The sequence below is a fragment of the Thalia democratica genome, chromosome 3 (genome assembly GCF_965202585.1).
Source record: "Thalia democratica chromosome 3, ktThaDemo2.hap1.1, whole genome shotgun sequence".
Taxonomy (NCBI): Eukaryota; Metazoa; Chordata; class Thaliacea; order Salpida; family Salpidae; genus Thalia; species Thalia democratica.
The window spans coordinates 56,721,052-56,738,342 of NC_139167.1; the positions used below are offsets into that span (position 1 = coordinate 56,721,052).

A 17,291-nucleotide genomic window follows, 5' to 3' on the forward strand; every position below is an offset into this window, starting at 1 on the left:
ATAATTTTTAATGTATTGTGTTTACCAAGTTTTGTTAATAATCACTCAGGGTATTTTATGCCTCAAAGATTGACTATCCTACCATAAAAGTGTCCAACAATTTTATTTAATAATAATTAATGCTGGCTTTTAAATGAAAACTACAAGTGCAAACTGAAAGATACTTTTTATAGAAAAATAAACTTTCAGTAACTAATGAGACACAGTCAGTTTTGTAAAAAGTTTTTGAAACAAAAGTATAAGAAAAAAAATTAAATGACCAATTTTATCAGACGGTTGAAAATATTACTAACATCTAATTTTTAAATTTTTTGAAAGTTATGCTAAATACTAAATCAATAGTTTTAAATGAAAAAAAAGTATAATCAAATAATTTATTAAATTAATTGTTTTTTTAATCGTATTAATTATTTAGAAATTCATAAGTCTCTTAAATTACTTTTTTTTTAATGAAAAATCAGGCTGAGAAAGTTTCGAAATGAGTACTTAATACCGTAGGAGGAAATATTATTTATATGAAATAGCATGTTTATTTTTCTCCGCTTGTGCCTTTTAAAAAGAGAATCTCATAAATTATCAAACTTAGTTTCATATATCTAAAAACTTACTTTGAGTTTAAAATAACCATTTAAAACAATTGGTTGCTAAATTATTTATAAAAAAAAATATTTTCATTTAATTTAGTTTTTAGTCTGTAATTGATTAAAATAAAGTTTTTGCTTATACTATAAAAAAAAGTTTAACCTTTATTTATTTAATAACCTACTTTTACTATCAAAGTCCAATACTTATAATGTATAATTTTAAATAATAATACTAGTGCAAATTAAACATTTTACTCACTACCAGGTTTCAGTGGCTAAACAATTTACAACCGTGTGAAGTATAACAAAATAATAAACATTTCTAAGTTAAAAAAAATTGTTCAAAAAAGTAAGTTAATTTAAAACATATCACAAACTGTTTTTTTAATTTGATAAAATTTTGTAAAAATAATCTTAAAATTTAGTTATACTTATAGTAACAAAAATCAACACTTATATTTCAGACTTATGTTACAAAAGCTCTTATGATAATGGCATCACATACTTTGAACACAACATTTCTAAAAAGATTATGGAAATTGTTTAAAATAGTTTCAAACAGGAAATCTAACTTTGTTTTTGGATCTGTTGTTGCTTTATCAGTTATTTGTTAGTTTAAGTTGTTCAGTTTTTCATTATATATATTTTTATAATACGTATATTTTTATTAGTTTTAACTTTCTTGATGTATACTGTAAAATAACTTTGCTACTCTTTAAAAAGTTGAAACTTTTGATGAGAACAATAATAATAATTTTCTAGCTTATATGTTGTATAGTTTATTTAACAAAGTTTTTAGTAGTATTAATATTGCAAGCACAATAAAGTTAAAGTTTTAAGTAAATATTTCTATCAGTTTGATATTTTGTATAACCAAAATAAGTTTTGTCTAGATTGATCCAGTATTTCACAACTAATAACTGTCATTATTTTGGTATACTTTAAAAACTGGTTTTAAACTTTTAGTTTTCATTTGAAAAAAAGCTTCAAAATTTTTATTACACTATTTCTTGACAATAATATATTAGATTTATTTTAGGCAAATACCAAAGTCCTATAAAAATAATTAACAAAAATGAAAGTTCAGAACACTATAGATTATATCAGTAATTCATAAGTTAGTCATAGGTGGTTACAGTACATAAGCTAGCAAAAAATATGTGCTCCTTTGTTAGTTAGATAAAAATATTAATAATCAAATTACTAACACTATGATATAATTGTGTATTTTTATTCAGAATAATAAGTGTTTGTAAGAGCTATCAACAGACTACGTACTTTGAACATAAGTTAATTTTTACCCCTTTAAAAATGTTTCAACTACTCATCAAAGTTTTTTCGAAAACACTGGCTTAAACTATTAATCTATTTTAAATTAAAAAAACTACAATTATAATAAACTTTACTGTTGCTTTTTGAATGAAAAGCTTTAACAAAATATTTTTACAGTACAGTTTGTAGTGTACTATGTTGGTTTGGTGCCTGCGAAATTCATCGAAGTTTTAAGCGACAAGAACAACCGTCACAAGTTCAGCGGTCTTGCAATTTACGCCAGCTGCATCATTGTTCTCAATGCTCTGGTTTGTTTCATTTCGATATTTTTATGATTTTTTTACTAACTTTAAGGTTTAAAGTTAATTAAGAGACTATATTAAAAACAAACAAGGACTTTTATTTCACACAAATATATTTCAACAAACTTTCATCAGTGTGATACAATTATAAAAAAAAAAAACTTATGTAGCCTTATAATTGCATCAGAAATTAGTAAAACAAGCTAAAAACTAAACAGAAAAGTAATTAAAGTTCTAAATAAACATAATTAAGTATAACATGAGAGCACTAATAACTAAACAAGGATAATGAATAATCAAAATATTTCTGCTAACATAACTTTAGTTATTCAAATTAATGTATATGGCTTCAGTTTTGACTAGGTCAAAAATGTTTTTACAACTTCTTTATGTTTTAAATTTCGTTTTAGTAGAGCTTTTACCACAAATTGGATTTTTAACTAAGTGTTCTGATATTGAAGATCTATTTATTGCATTTGAAGTTGCTATACTAATTGTCTTTGGCTGAATTTTAATATGTTCACTTACACACTTTGGAATGTGTTCTTTAGTTTTGGTTTCTAGGTGCCTAGAGGTTTGACCAATATAACTGTTTGAGCAACAGCATTCAAACGTGTAAACCACGCAACTTTTATGTTTGTTAGATATGAGGTCTTTACCTTTACTTGTGTTAAATAAAAGATCTTGTTTGTTTTAATCCATACAATAGCAGACTAATGTTTAAAATTTTAAGAAACTTAATTTAAACTGTTTTTGACATTACAAGCAAGAATATTGTTAATTAGTTGGAAGATTCGTTCTATTGACTTAACTTTAATTTTTAAATTTTTATGTTTCCATTTTTTAAATTAAATATTTTCAAGTAGATTCTATACATCCATGTTTTGTAATACTTTTATGTTTATAATGTATTTTAATTAGTTTTCTTAGCTGAAATTAATTAAGATAAAAAGTGCATTTATATAATTTTTGTTGTATGTTTTAAATATTTTAAACGCCACTAATAATGAAAATTTATGTTGTAATTTGATCAATGTTTTTTATAAAGACAAACTTTATGATTGAAATACTGTAAATTTTTTATTTACTGAAATTGTTTTTGTTTGTACTATTACATGCTGTTTTTGCTATGTTGTTTGCAACTTAAAACCAAAAGTGTTGCATAAATGTGTTTCAACTAGGTAATATTTTTATTTTCAATGTTGTATTCTTAACACACACTGCTAAATATATTGAGTTTTACAAACCAGTGTTTTAAATTTAATAATGTGTAAGTTTAAGTTTTGTTTTGTAAATAATTTCATGGCAATTAATTGTTATATTATGAAATATAAGTTATTTTATCTTTTTTTAAAGACTATTTGCTAAAAAAATAGTCTTTCTATAGTATACTGCTTGTATACTACTTTAATTCTTTTTTATTAGCATACGTCATACATTTTTTTTTTAATAAAAGCATAATTAAAACATGCCAAAAACATTTAACATAGTCAGGTTATAGTCAAAAACTACTTTATTCTAGTTTTTTGTTTTAATAATTAAAAAAAAAAGTACAATGTAAATAACAAACTTAAATCAGGTTAATCTAAAATATTTAATGACAATTTTGACTTTCTTCTAATTTGTTTTTCTCAAAAGTATTCGTTTAACCGTTACTAATTGCTTTCTGTCAACTCTAATTTTGTTACTTAAATTACAACAAATACCTAAAAATGTGGCTTTAAGATTGATTTTCGGTTATAAAAATATATTTTTTTAAACATTGAAAAAAGTTTTTTATTAATTTACAAGCAGACTCTTAATCTAATAATTAATAATAGTGTTTTGTTATTGCATACTTTTTGACATATTTGGTTTAAAATAGTATGTTTTTATTGATTTTTACAATTGTTTTTATTAACTTTGGTCAGCAGAAGGTTTTTTTTGCTATAAAGTGCGGCCCGCTAAAAGTTTTTTATAGCAAACTTGGCAATTTACTTCTAACAGACTGCTGACCTCTGTCTAACCAAAAGTTAAAAGTTCCCAAGAAGTTTTTTTACACAAAAATTTTTTCAAGAACTTTTTCTTGTTGAAGAGCATCTTAATTTTTTTTTTTTTTTGCTTCAGCAAAGTTTGTATATTTTAATGAAATTATTAAACTTTAATTAATTTGAGATGAATTACATGATGACAATCTTGACTATCTACTAGTTGATCTCTCTTAAGTTCAGCCACAACTCTTTGTTTTCTGTAAACTGTAATTTGTAACATGTAGTGTTCCGACAGAGTTTTCTAAATAATGCAAGGAACATTTCCTAAAAATTTAAGGTAGTTACTCAAAAAACGTAGGAGGAGACAGATTTTTAATGATTTCTAATTATTTGCCGTTATAGTTTGCGCCTCCCATAAGGATCCTGTTGTTGCCTCCAACTTTGACCGGCTATATCTCAAAAATTATTTTGAATTTTTAAATCTGTTAAAAGCGAATTAGAGCTTAGTAAAAACTATATAAAATAAGATCAAAAACCAAAAAATTGTGTTTACCCCCCTATGCCCTTAATTTACAACATTTACCTAACAGCCCTTAATTCATATATACAAAAAAAATTCCAGTTGCAGATCATAACCAAAAATAAACGAAGTAAAGTTCAACCATAACTGATTGCTTTTTCTTAAACCTTAATTTGTAACTCAATCTACAACATTTACCCATTATTAAAAACAAATTTCCAGTTGCAGAGCATACTGACGTACGCGGGCAGAATGTTGTACTTGTGCTGGAGGAGGAACATAACGGTACATTTCCACCACTTGTACTACGGCCACTTGAGCTACTACAAGCTCAACGTTATCAACGCCGACATTGATAACTGGTTTGTGTTTAAATTAGCCACAATTTGTTTTGAAAATAATACAATGGGAAAAATAAAATCAAAAGAATTATTTTTTAAATAATACTGTATTTTGTTGACAGCTATAACAATGTATTGATAATTTATTTGTGTTTAGAGTTTTAAATAGCCTATATCTTATATAAGTATAGTATTGGAAAAATTAGGATAAATTGAAACCAAGTTACTAATAATTTCATATTAAAAACTTATTGTAGTTTGTTTGACTTTTATATTTAAAAATAACATTCTGATAGCTGGATTGTATTCGTTGTGTTTAAACTTTTAAGTTTTGAATTAAAATAAATTATCGTTTACACAACAGTTTAGCTTTTCTATAACAAAACACGCAAGCACCATTCCAGTGACCAGCGGCTGACCAAAGACGTCGACGAGTTCTGCCAGAAGTGGACCGACAACCTGAAAACGCTGGTGGTCCTGCCGTTCACCATCTCCTACTACTCGTACCAGTGCTTCAGCAAGACCACGTGGATAGGCCCGGTGTCGATATACGCGTACTTTGTGGGAGGGACGCTGGTAAACAAGTGCTTGATGAACCCCGTGGTCAGGTGCGAGATCAAGCAGCAGGTCAAGGAGGGCGACTTCAGGTTGTGCTCGTAGGAAATTAACTTTGCCATTTGTTGTGTTACTTACATGTTGTACTGTTAAGGAATTCCCATAGATTTTTTAAATTTTCCCACCATCTTTGTAAACTGAATTTTTGTTCATTAATAGAATATACTACGACAGTTCATTGCTTAACTTTATTTATTTATTTTTTACTCATGACGATGACTTGTAAACGTAAAAAAAAAAACAATTAATTCATTCGCTAAACAAATTTCATATTTTGGTTAACTCTGTTCTCATACGAAAAAAAGCAATTGTTTTTGTAACCTAACTTTTTGGTTGTTTATATTGTACTATGACAGTCCAAAGCTTCTAAGAATAGTTACTAAAAGTGATAAATTAAAAAAAATGACCGTATAATGTGTTACCTCGTGCAGCAGTGATGGTTTTAACAGTATTCCACAATATTTAATATATAAATAATTAGTATTGTTTGGTAGTTTATAGAACATACTATGACATTTGATTCTTTACATTTGAAAAAAGTTAAAGTAAATATAGCGAAAATTAACAATCAAATAATTTGTTAAGTTTTATATTTGGTAGTACACAGTACTAAGAAAGTCTGTTTTATGATCGACCAGCTTGTTCAACGGTACAGTAAGGTTATTTAAACTGTATAACGCCTTAAAGTCTTTTTATAATATTATGTATTTGATTGATAAACACAACTTATTAATAATTTATTATGACGTCACAGGTATCAGCACTTACAAGTTCGTAACAACGCTGAATCAATGGCATTCTTCAGAGCTTCAAAGTTTGAGCGAGAAAAAAGTAACAAACTTTTGGGTGCTTTGTTGAAGGTTGTTATTATTTACTACTTGTTTTAAAAGACTTTAGGCGCCTTATTTCCGTGATCTGCTATTTTTACATGTAAAGCTTTAAAGTTACCTTTTGATTTAATACTAATGCTATTCAATCATATTATAGCATTTCCTTTTATTTATCGTGCAAGTAAGTACGTATGCATCAGGGTTTCCAAAACTTTTTTCAAATGGTCCCCTCTGACAAAATTTCTCAAAAAACTACCATTAAAATTGCCTAAGACCTTTTTTTGCTCTTAATCATCAAATTCGGAGTTGATCAAATCATCTAGTTTAAGTTTTAAATTATGATCTCATTCCCCTTTAGCCCCCTAAATTTATGTAATGGCCTCCAAGGGGGCCACTTGGCCTACTTTGGGAACCCTGGTTTATATATTTAGTGTTGCGTTATTAGCTTTTTTAAAGAATCAACTTAGTACCTAAACTACTTTATAACTAGTAGTACTAGTAGAAATCTTAAGTTGTTTATAACTTTACTTTTTAAAACTATTTAATTATAATAGTAAAATAATAAAAGTTTTATAGTAAAATAAAATAAGTTAACTTATTTACTTTTATAATCCAAACATTTCTCTCTCAGGTACTCAACAAGCTGTACAACAGAAAATTTTTACTGGACAGCTCAGTGCAATTGTTCAATTATTTCGGCTCCATACTCTCATACCTCGTGCTCGCAATTCCCATCTTGAACGGCAAGTACGATCACCTCACATCAGCTGAGATGGCCTCAATTATCAGCCAGGTCGGTTGTTTGTTAAAAAAAAATCAAAAAGTTATTTTGAGTTTTACTTAAGAACTTTTGTTCTATGTCAGTAAAGAAAAACAAACAAAGTTTTTAAAACAAGTAAAACAGCTATTTTTTGTTACAATATATATTAATAAAAACCTTTAGCTTTGTTTTGAACTACTAAATACTTTCTCTGAAATTTAAACTTGAGGTATATTCATATTTAATTATAAAATAAATTGTTTGAATTAATCGATATATTATCTTTTTATCACTTTATTTTTATAACAGTTTGTACTACCAACAGACCTCTTTCTTATGCATGTATCTCATCTACTGCTTCTCCCAATTGATCGCTTTATCTTCAACTCTCACACAAATCGCCACTAACACTCACAGGTTTGTTACTATTATTTTATTAGAATAAACAAAATAAAATATCTATATAAGAGATTGGCATTATTTTTATGCTAAGTCTATGAAGATCAATTTAATGAAAGTATGTTGACAGTTTATTTTGTAGTTTTTAATTTAAATACTTACTTGTTATAGTTTATTTTAAGCAAATTTTGTAAGATTAAAAAATAAATAAAAGTAATATATTGCAAAACAACCTTGGCTCACATGAAATTTGTTTTTTAGAAGTTGAACTTTTTATTTAAATAATACATGAGATAAAAGGTAAAAGTTTACACAAGATTGCAAGGGATGATTTTGAAAATAAAAGATAGCTTCAACAATTTGATTTTTAGCAATATATATTTCAGAAAACTCGACTTTCGTTTGAATATTTTTTCTTAATAAATAGCTTTCTTAAAGGTCACAGGATTGTCATGGACTAAATAGCATGAGTAAAACATAGCGCCATTACATTAAACAAAGCACTTGTTAAAGTTTTAATTGTTTCCCAAATTTTAATAAGTGTATTTGTTTTACTTTTTTCCAAAACATTAGCTTTCTCAACTTTTGTATCAAATACGGCTGCGTGACAACTTGAGCTCTGTAAATTCAAATTATTGTAAAAACTTTTGTTTTGGCGAACACACTTTAGGTTTATTTCTAAAAATATTAATATATTAAGTACTTTAACATTTCAGGTTGGGCGAGCTGTTAGAAAGAGTCGAAGAGAACAGAAAGAGAGCGAAGAGGCACCACTCGTTTCCGTCCACTCCCACGAAGAGCGAGTGCTCGGATCCTCCCCCTCCTTCTTACGACGATCTCAACAAAGACGACTTGCTGCTGCCGTTGACCTGCGACAGCTTCGAAGACTTTTACGAAAATTACAAGTTAGTGTTTTTGAGTAAGATGAATTCGGTGGTTGTACTTGGTTGGAAATTGCAGTTCACAACTGTTGAGTGAAATAAATATTGCAATTCCATTAAATTGTTCAAAAAAAGTAGTAAATAGAACAATATAAAATTTAAGAAATTATTTAGAATGTTATAAAATAGTTATTGCAAATCTATTAATTATTTCCTTAAAACATTTTATTAGTAAATAAATTGATATAAAATTTAATGTCCTTCATAATTTTGATCTTACTTCTCTGTAACAGTGTAAAATTAGTCAAACAATTTTAAACTTCAGATTCGCAATAGCTGTTTTTTTTGACCATTAAGCAAATATTTTTTAATTTTTGAACAGACCTCATGAATTTTCAAGTCAAAACATAATGTTTGTAGTTGTTATCATTTTAAATTTATTTATTTACAGTGGAGTAGACGACTTTTACCCTTCAGCTGGTCATCCCGATTTATTGTGTTCTGCGACACAGGTAAATTTTATTAAAAATATTATAACATTATTGATATGTATTTAATCAGTATAAGTCAAAAACTGTCAAAAATTTTGAAAATAAATAACAGTACTTAAATTTTAGTAATTGTCTCTTGGATCTTATAGTGTTTTAACATATCTTAAGTTTTTTATAGTTAAACACTGTTGCCAATTTTTATTACTTGGAAAACATGTATAATGATTTTAAAGAATATATTTTTAAATTTCATTAACTAAAAATATTTGAGTGAAAATAATCTAGTGTCAAGCTTGAAATACAATTTCAGCATTTTTATTTAACAAGAAAAATTTTAAAAAGTATTAATGCAAACACAGAGAATAACTATTTTTTTCTAAGTTGGAAGGTTTTTCGCTAAAAAAACTGATCAAAAATTAAACCTAAATACAATACAAAAAAAAAACATTCAAAAGCTCACTGTCGGCCTGCCGAACAAAACGGAAGACAATTTCGCGCCAGAATCAGCGAACTGTGACGAGATTATCAGTCAACTAGACTTCACCGTGCGTCGCCATGACAACGTGCTGGTGAGCGGGGAGACAGGTGCTGGCAAGTCGTCGTTGCTGAGGGTGATGGCGGGGTTGTGGAGGCCCTCCAGTGGCGGTTTCCATGCCAACGTGCAGTTTGGGGCGAGGGGTGTCGTCTACCTGCCACAAAACACCCTCCTCACCCAGGGAACACTTCTTGATCAAGTTTGTTTTAATAAAAGTTTTGAAATGTTCATTATTTAGTTGTTTATCAGTTTTAATCTGTTGCAAATTAAAAATTACAAAGTAATGGTACTTTCCAACAACTAATTACTTATTTTGAAAAATGAAAAAAAAAAATTAAGTTATTTTACAGATACCAAAAAACTACACTAGGGTTGCCACTTTACCTGGAAAAACCTTGAAAAACCTGGAATTTGGCAATTTAAGAAAAAATAACCTGGAAAAACCTGGAGTTTGAGAAATTTTGAAAAAAAAACCTGAAAAAACTGGAATTTCGAACAAATTTCACTTAAAAAACCTGAAAAACCTGGAATTTTAACAATTTTCACATGTTCAGTAGTAAAATTTCGATTTGACTCAAAAATCTATCATACAAAATAAAATTGTTGTCATCATCAAATTTTTTTTTTATTAAAAAACATATTTAAAGTAGTTTTACATTATCTTTTCATTGTTTTTATACTATTTAACACAGTTTCTTACCTTAGACTTAACTTTAAACTAAAAATAGACCCAAAAATGTTTACTTTTAAAAACCTGGAAGAAATTTGGAAAACCTTGAAAAAAATTGGAAAAAACCTGCTACACAACCCTGCTACACACTGTTTTTTTACTTAATAAAAATACAGTACGCTTAACGAAACAGGTGATTTACCCGCTTTCGAAACCGTACGCGCAACAGTCTGAAGAGGCGAACTTCGAGTTGATACGGGAGTGCGTTGAGCTCGTCGGGTTGAAAGAATGCGTGGAAAGAAACGGTGGTCTTCAGCACAGGTAGTTTATATGAACGTTTGACAAATGCACGGAGTCACATTTGCACGAGCTGTAACTGTTACAATTAAGAGCTTTTTGTAATTTAAAGAATTTTCTCTTAAAATTGCTTTCCAACTCAAAGAAGATGTTATTTATTTTTTCGATTGGATTTTTTGATTAAAGTAAAGTACAAAACTGACGCTCAAGTATTTATCCTGTTAATAAACCGATTTCTGTGTAAGTTTATTTTTTCATGTGTGGTTGAGTTTTGTGTGTGAATTTTTTTATAAAATTTTTTCAACCATCAATGAGTTAAATGCCTTTTAAATGTATGTTTGATTTTACAAATAAAATATGACTGTTAATTTTTTTTTGTTGAACTTGTACATGGATTAAGAGTTTTTAATTATACAAATTACATATGATTTGTTAAAGTATGTAAAACTTGGAATAAAATAAGAAGTAAATTATCTTTATTTTAAACTAATAATTTTATATGATTGTTTAACTAAGGTTAGTTTGGTCTTTTTATTATTACAGACGTTTAAATTGTAATTAACACTTAGCGTTTAGTAGTATTTACATTTGTAAATAAACAACTTTCACATGCTAAATAAATTAATTTAAGCCATATTTTTTAAGTGAAAAATCTTATGACCAAAGTGTATTTAGTTTCTGTAAAAAATATATCTAAGCAATTTAAAAATAAGCTGTATAATCAACTGTTCGTAGATTTTACTAGACCATTGAACTTATTTTTTACAGTAACTAACTTTTATTGTAGCTGCTTAGTTGTTTTATCAAAATAAATATCAGTGAAATTGTTATGATTTTTTTATTTTATTCTAAAAACTTGAAAGTATAAACCGATTTTTGATAAAATCCATTTTTATATTAATTAATGTAATTTATATTAATGGTTTTAAAATTTACGTTTCTCACTTGAAATCTATTCACATGCACATTATTAATGATAACATTTAGATCTGAGTTGAATTGGAAGAATGTGCTGTCGCCAGGCGAAGTTCAAAGGTTGTCGTTTGCTAGACTCTTGTATCACTCTCCCCAGTTGGCTGGTTTGTTTTATTTCGTTAGATGACATAGCAAGCTTAGAATTATTATATTTAAATAGTAAATGTGAAGGATTTTTGATAAAGTTAAGCGTTGTTTTATAACGAGTTTATTAGAAACAAAATGTTTGTATTCATCTTGTTGTACCTGAGTTTAAAATTCTAACTGGTGCATTTGAGAACAATATTATAACTTATATGTTTTTTTTTGTTTATAATAAAAATAACTATTTATAATGTATTCAAATATGATTTTTAAGAGTAAATATGAGGTAAAGTAAAAAGATCTTGTGTTAAAATAAATTGCTTAAAATGACCAATACTTTATTCTAAAAACTAAACTTGAATAACCTTATTTAATATAGCTAAGTTAATTCTTTAATTTATTAAAAATCAATCTCAGTCTACCGAAATAATTTACTACCTTTACAAGTTGTAGTCAAAGTTTATATTTAAATTTTAATTATATTTTATCTACAAAGTGTGTCTTTAAGTTATTTTTTATTAATTATCCTACGAAAAAGTTAAACATATAAGTACTAACTTTATCAGTAATGGACGAACCAACGAGTGGTATCAGCAGTGAAATTGAAGACAAACTGTTTGACTTGTTACGTCATAAACAGATAACTTACATCACTGTTGCTCACGGGAGTAACCTGAAAAAGGTAAGTTTTTATGTTTCAAAGAATATGAAAAGTAAAATACACAACTTAAGAAAAATATTTTATCATACAAGAAAGTAAATAATACAATTATGATTTTTAGTAATACTGTACTACTTATGTAGTTTTTTTTAAATAATATATGCTATAATGAAAATATACTAACATGTGCAAGCAATTTATATAATAATAATAAATTGAAATTTAGCACCACGAAGTAGAATTGAAAATAGGAAAATATGGCAATTGGAGTTTAGAAAACATTCAAAAATAAAAAAACTCAACATTTTTGAAGAAATACACAAATATTTAAATTACACTAAATTGTTAAACTTTTATTTGTTCTGTCATCAAAATTTTCACACCATACTGTTTGTCTTTTAGTTTGATCTGTAAAATTTTTAATTATTTGTTTAGTTTCATGTTTTTAATGTTAGATAATGAATCAAGTTCTAGGAAAAATTTTAATTATATACCGTTTTTTAAAGATTGTGATTTTGTTAATATGTTATTTTAGTAGTCGATATATTATAATAATTCATTGTTTTTCTTAGCTTAGTATATTGCATGAATCATTACTCAAATGCAAGTTTTTATTAAGTGTTTAATGCTGCATAGTTTTTTTTTATGTCTGTTAAGTAAATAATTTCAAAATATTTGTTATGCTCTATGTGTGTTATTAGATCTAAATGTATGTTTATTTACTGTGTGGTTTTAGCTGATACTAATTAATTGTAAGGTTTTTTGCATGCTTTGTTTAAAATATTGCCAATAAAAGTATCAGAACTATCGCAACTTTAATTCAACCTTTCCATTAGTGTTAGTGTTAATAAATATTTTCATATGTTTTGTTGCTCTAGTAAATTTACGTTGTATGTATAGATATAAGTATATATAAATAGGTGAAATTTGTTTAAGTTGTTGGCACTATCAACATATTAAGTTTTTTATTTTGAATTAATTCTAAGTTGTGTCACAGCATTCATCATTCTTGCACCAAATTTACAATTCAATTCATCTGCTGTTTTCTGCGTAACTTATTAAAATATTAACCTAAAAGAATTACATAAAAAGTATGTTTGAATAAAAGTTTTAGCTAACAGTATTATTATAAAAACAAGCCTAAGTTTATTACAACATATACTGTGAAACTGAAATTTGAAAAAATGGACAACAGCAATATATTTTAAAAAGAAACTAGCTAATATACAATAATGATTTATTAACAACTTAACTAGTACAAATAAATATTGAAGCTAATATTAATTTAATATATTTATTTTTAAAGTTATTTATTTACTGTAATACTGTTACTATAGACCTTTATAACTTTTTTTTTATCAAGTAAAAAAAAAAGTTTTACATATTTTTATTTAATTAAATCCAGCAAAATTGATAAATTGTTTTGTGTTTAGTTTTCTTTTGTTTAGCGATAATTATTTGCTAACTTTCTATTTTCCAATTTTTTTATAAACTGAGTAGTTTATAAGTTTTGTTATTTTTCAGTTCGGCAAAGCATCTCTTATTTCAAGTCTATTTTTTTGTTTGTTTTTCCTAAGTTTCATAAATCTGCGTTATATCTATTTTGTTGTCAATGGTTGTTTTATGATTCCAATATCTAATTTTAATTGTTGTACTAGTTGAGCGATTTAGTTTATTTTTTCAATAAAAGGATATATAAAAAGATGTTTTCAGTCAAAGGATAGAAAATTAGTTAACAGGTGAGGACTAAAGTGAAAAACGAAGTTATAGCATTTTCAACTGAAATGTTTAAAATAAAGCTTTAAATTTTGTACAGTTGAGATATAACAACAAATGTTACATTAATGAATGCAGAAAATTAAATGGAAGAAGAAAAATAAAACTATATCTAAGAATTAAAACTGTTTATGGACATCCTGAGTTTTTTCAAACCCTTAAAAGTAATTTTTTTAAACTTATAAAGTCAATAAAAAATTTGCTTCTTCTATTGAATTGGTTATAAAATAACAAAAGGTTGAAACTAAATCTCATTCAAAATTCAGATATAAAAAGTACACCAACGGTTGATATAATCTAAAGCCTTATTCTGATAATATAATAAGTTATAAACACTAGATATCTGATAAAGTATAGTAAAAAATTCCTGTATACCAACATCTTGGTAGTTATTGTTTTTTTTTAACATGATTAACTATCATAAATTCCGCATTTTTGTTCCGAAAGATTTTGTTTATAAGTAAGACTTAAGTTAAGACGTTGACTTCTTGTTTGGGAGTACATGAAATTTACAGAAACCTTTAAAATGAGTTTTGCTTATGGATTTAATTTGTCAATTTAACAATTAAAAAAAAAAAAAACCTTAATCTTAATTTACAGCATTAAATTTACATTATAATAAAAAAATGATGCAAAGGATTATAATAAGTATTTGTAATATCAATTGATGTATATAAATATTATAAAAAACTAACGTGGTTGAACATAATCATCTAAAGCAGTGCTTCTGAAATGGGGTTCCGCGGAACCCTAGGGTTCCGTGACGCCTTTCAGGGGTTCCGCGAAGCCTTTCGAAATTTAAAAAAGAAGTTTTAAATTAGAAAAAAAAATTAAAAACTTCAAAAAAAAAATGGAACACATAAAATGGAAAACATATATAATTATAGCATTCATTGATCTGCTTAGTGTGTATCTAGCGGTAGGAGTTTTAATGGGTATTCATTGTTAATAGGTGTCCTGGTTGCGCAAACTTTTGCAAACTTTTTGAATTTCTATTTTTAGTAAAGTCATGAAAATACTGGTATTATCACTAAAGCAAACAATATAGAAGCAATCAAAACAAATTCTAAATGTTTATACAATAAAACTAAATAAAAAATCTTTATCAGAAACTTATTTCTGGTATATTATATTGTTTCAAATGCTGTAAAAATGTTTAAAGGATGTCTATCAGCTTGATTTTGAATTTAATATGTATCAAAGCTTATTTTTTACTTAAAGAATGCTACTATGATTTAAAAAAAATCTGGCCAGGCCTATAAAATTTTAACAGAATTGAATTTGAAATAGTTTTTTTATACTTATATGATAAAAAATGATACTCTAATTTTTAAAAGTTGTGGCAAGGTCTTTAAAATTTTAACAGAAATTGAGTTTGAAATAATTTTTAAAATTTACATGATAAAAATGTTTAAATGTCTATGTGTTAGCCAAGTTTTAAATTTTGTTCTATAAGTGTTAAATGCTTTTTCTGTTTAATTATTATAACTCAATGTTTTTTTTTGATATTAATTTTTTAAAAATATCTAAAGAAAATGAAAAAAAAACTGTTAATATTCAAAAAATTATATTATTTTTAAATTGATGATTTTAAAATAAAAAATATAAAATAATGATTTGGTTAACCAAGGTTGTTTTTTTATGTAATTTTAGTTGCAACATTTTTGTTTGTTGAAACATTACTGTTTGTTTAAATTAATGCAAAAAACACATCTTAAGGAAAGCACATAATTTTTACTATTAACATTATTAAAAGTTGTTATCTTTTTTAAAATTTAAGCTTCTGATATATATTTAGGCCATAGGGGGGAGGGGCGTCCATGATTATTTTTTTACAAAAAATAATATTGATTCTTATATGAAAGCTCCAAGTATAAACTACACGCCAGTTTTTATAGAATTTAAAAATTTCATTTAAGTTTTAAGATATTGTAATTTTTGTAAAAAGTTTCTAATGCAAACATATGGACCGTACATTTTTAAAATTCAATTTTCTCGGAAATTTAAAAATGTGTTTATGAACTTTTACGTTGTTTATTAAGGTTTACTTTTTCTTCCTTGGTCAAAACCATCTTTTAAAAATTTGATATTTTAAGTTTTATAATCAGTATTAGAAGTATTCTTATTTTGAAATAACCAAATGGAATGTTTTACTTTTTTCAGACTTTATTTTACATACTATTTTAGCATGGATATATTTTTAAAAAGAAAGTATGACAATAGTGCAGATGTTGGTAGTATTTCATCTAAATGTAAAACTAGAAAGTTTAATGATGAGTATCTGCAGTATGGTTTTGTGGTGATTGAAAGTGGGGGAGAACAGAAAGGTCAATGTGTTGAGGTTGGTTGTAGCAAAGTGTTGGCAAATTCATCATTAGCACCAGCAAAATTGAGAAGGCACCAAGATGCATTCCATAAGGACAGTAAGTCTAAAAAGTTGGACTACTTTAAAAAGAAGGCACATGCCTTGTTTTTTGCAAAAGAATGCTTTGAAATCATCCATCAACCCTTTCACCTCAATTTTAAAGGCAAGTTATAAGGGAGCATTGAGAATTGGGATATGCAAGAAGGCTTTCACTATTGCTTAGGAGTTTGCCCTTCCTTTCACTATTGATCTGTGAGAGGAGGTTGCATCAAAAGCAGTTGTTAAAAAACTTAGAACAATTCCTCTGTCTAATGACACCATCCAATCCAGGGTCATGGAGATGGCTAGCGATACAGAGGATCAACTACTGGAGAAATTAAAAGCCAGTCTATTTTATGCTGTGCAACTAGACGAGTCCACTGACGTAAGCGTCAAAGCCTTGTTACTCGTTTTTGTTAGATATTGTGGGCAGGAAGAGTTCAACGAAGATATACTATTTTATGGAGAATTACCCACAAAAACAACTTCTGTTGAAGTAATGAAATGTGTCGAAAATTATTTCATCAGCAAAGGTTTAGAGTGGAATAAATGTGATGACGGTGCAGCGTCTATGACTGGGTTCAAAAATGGTGTAGTGAGGAAAATGAAGGATAAAGCAGTTGAAGCTAAATGAATATATGTTTTTTACATAGAGAAAATTTGGCAACAAAACATCTTCCTTCTTGTTTACAAGAAGTTCTCTCAGCGTCGATTAAAACTATTAATTTTATGAAGAAAAGTGACACAAAGGCCAGATGTTTCAAAGACCTATGCGAAAGTTTAGATGCTGACCATCTGCGACTTCTTTATCACAACGAAGTTTGCTGGCTGTCGAAGGGGCGGACACTGGTTCGTCTCGTTAAATTAAAGAAGCAGGTGTTCACCTTTCTTAAAAATGAAGGCTCAGAATTAGCGAAGTTCTTT

At 27.0% G+C, this 17,291-nt stretch overlaps 2 protein-coding genes across 2 annotated transcripts; both read left to right on the top strand.

The window, feature by feature from the left end:
* The first annotated feature begins 1,061 nt into the window (after positions 1-1,061).
* Positions 1,062-12,593, top strand: LOC145832751 (lysosomal cobalamin transporter ABCD4-like). Its single transcript, XM_082940089.1, has 14 exons — positions 1,062-1,193; positions 2,034-2,164; positions 4,871-5,010; positions 5,394-5,636; positions 6,359-6,464; positions 7,066-7,227; positions 7,520-7,611; positions 8,310-8,498; positions 8,926-8,986; positions 9,421-9,699; positions 10,364-10,491; positions 11,455-11,546; positions 12,093-12,208; positions 12,414-12,593. Exons 1-14 carry the CDS (start codon positions 1,070-1,072, stop codon positions 12,477-12,479), a joined length of 1,929 nt encoding a protein of 642 aa, XP_082796215.1. The 5' UTR covers positions 1,062-1,069; the 3' UTR covers positions 12,480-12,593.
* A 4,075-nt stretch (positions 12,594-16,668) lies between these two features.
* On the top strand, positions 16,669-17,001 carry LOC145832440 (SCAN domain-containing protein 3-like). The gene has a single exon (XM_082939754.1). It carries the CDS (start codon positions 16,669-16,671, stop codon positions 16,999-17,001), a length of 333 nt encoding a protein of 110 aa, XP_082795880.1.
* The last annotated feature ends 290 nt before the right edge of the window (positions 17,002-17,291 follow it).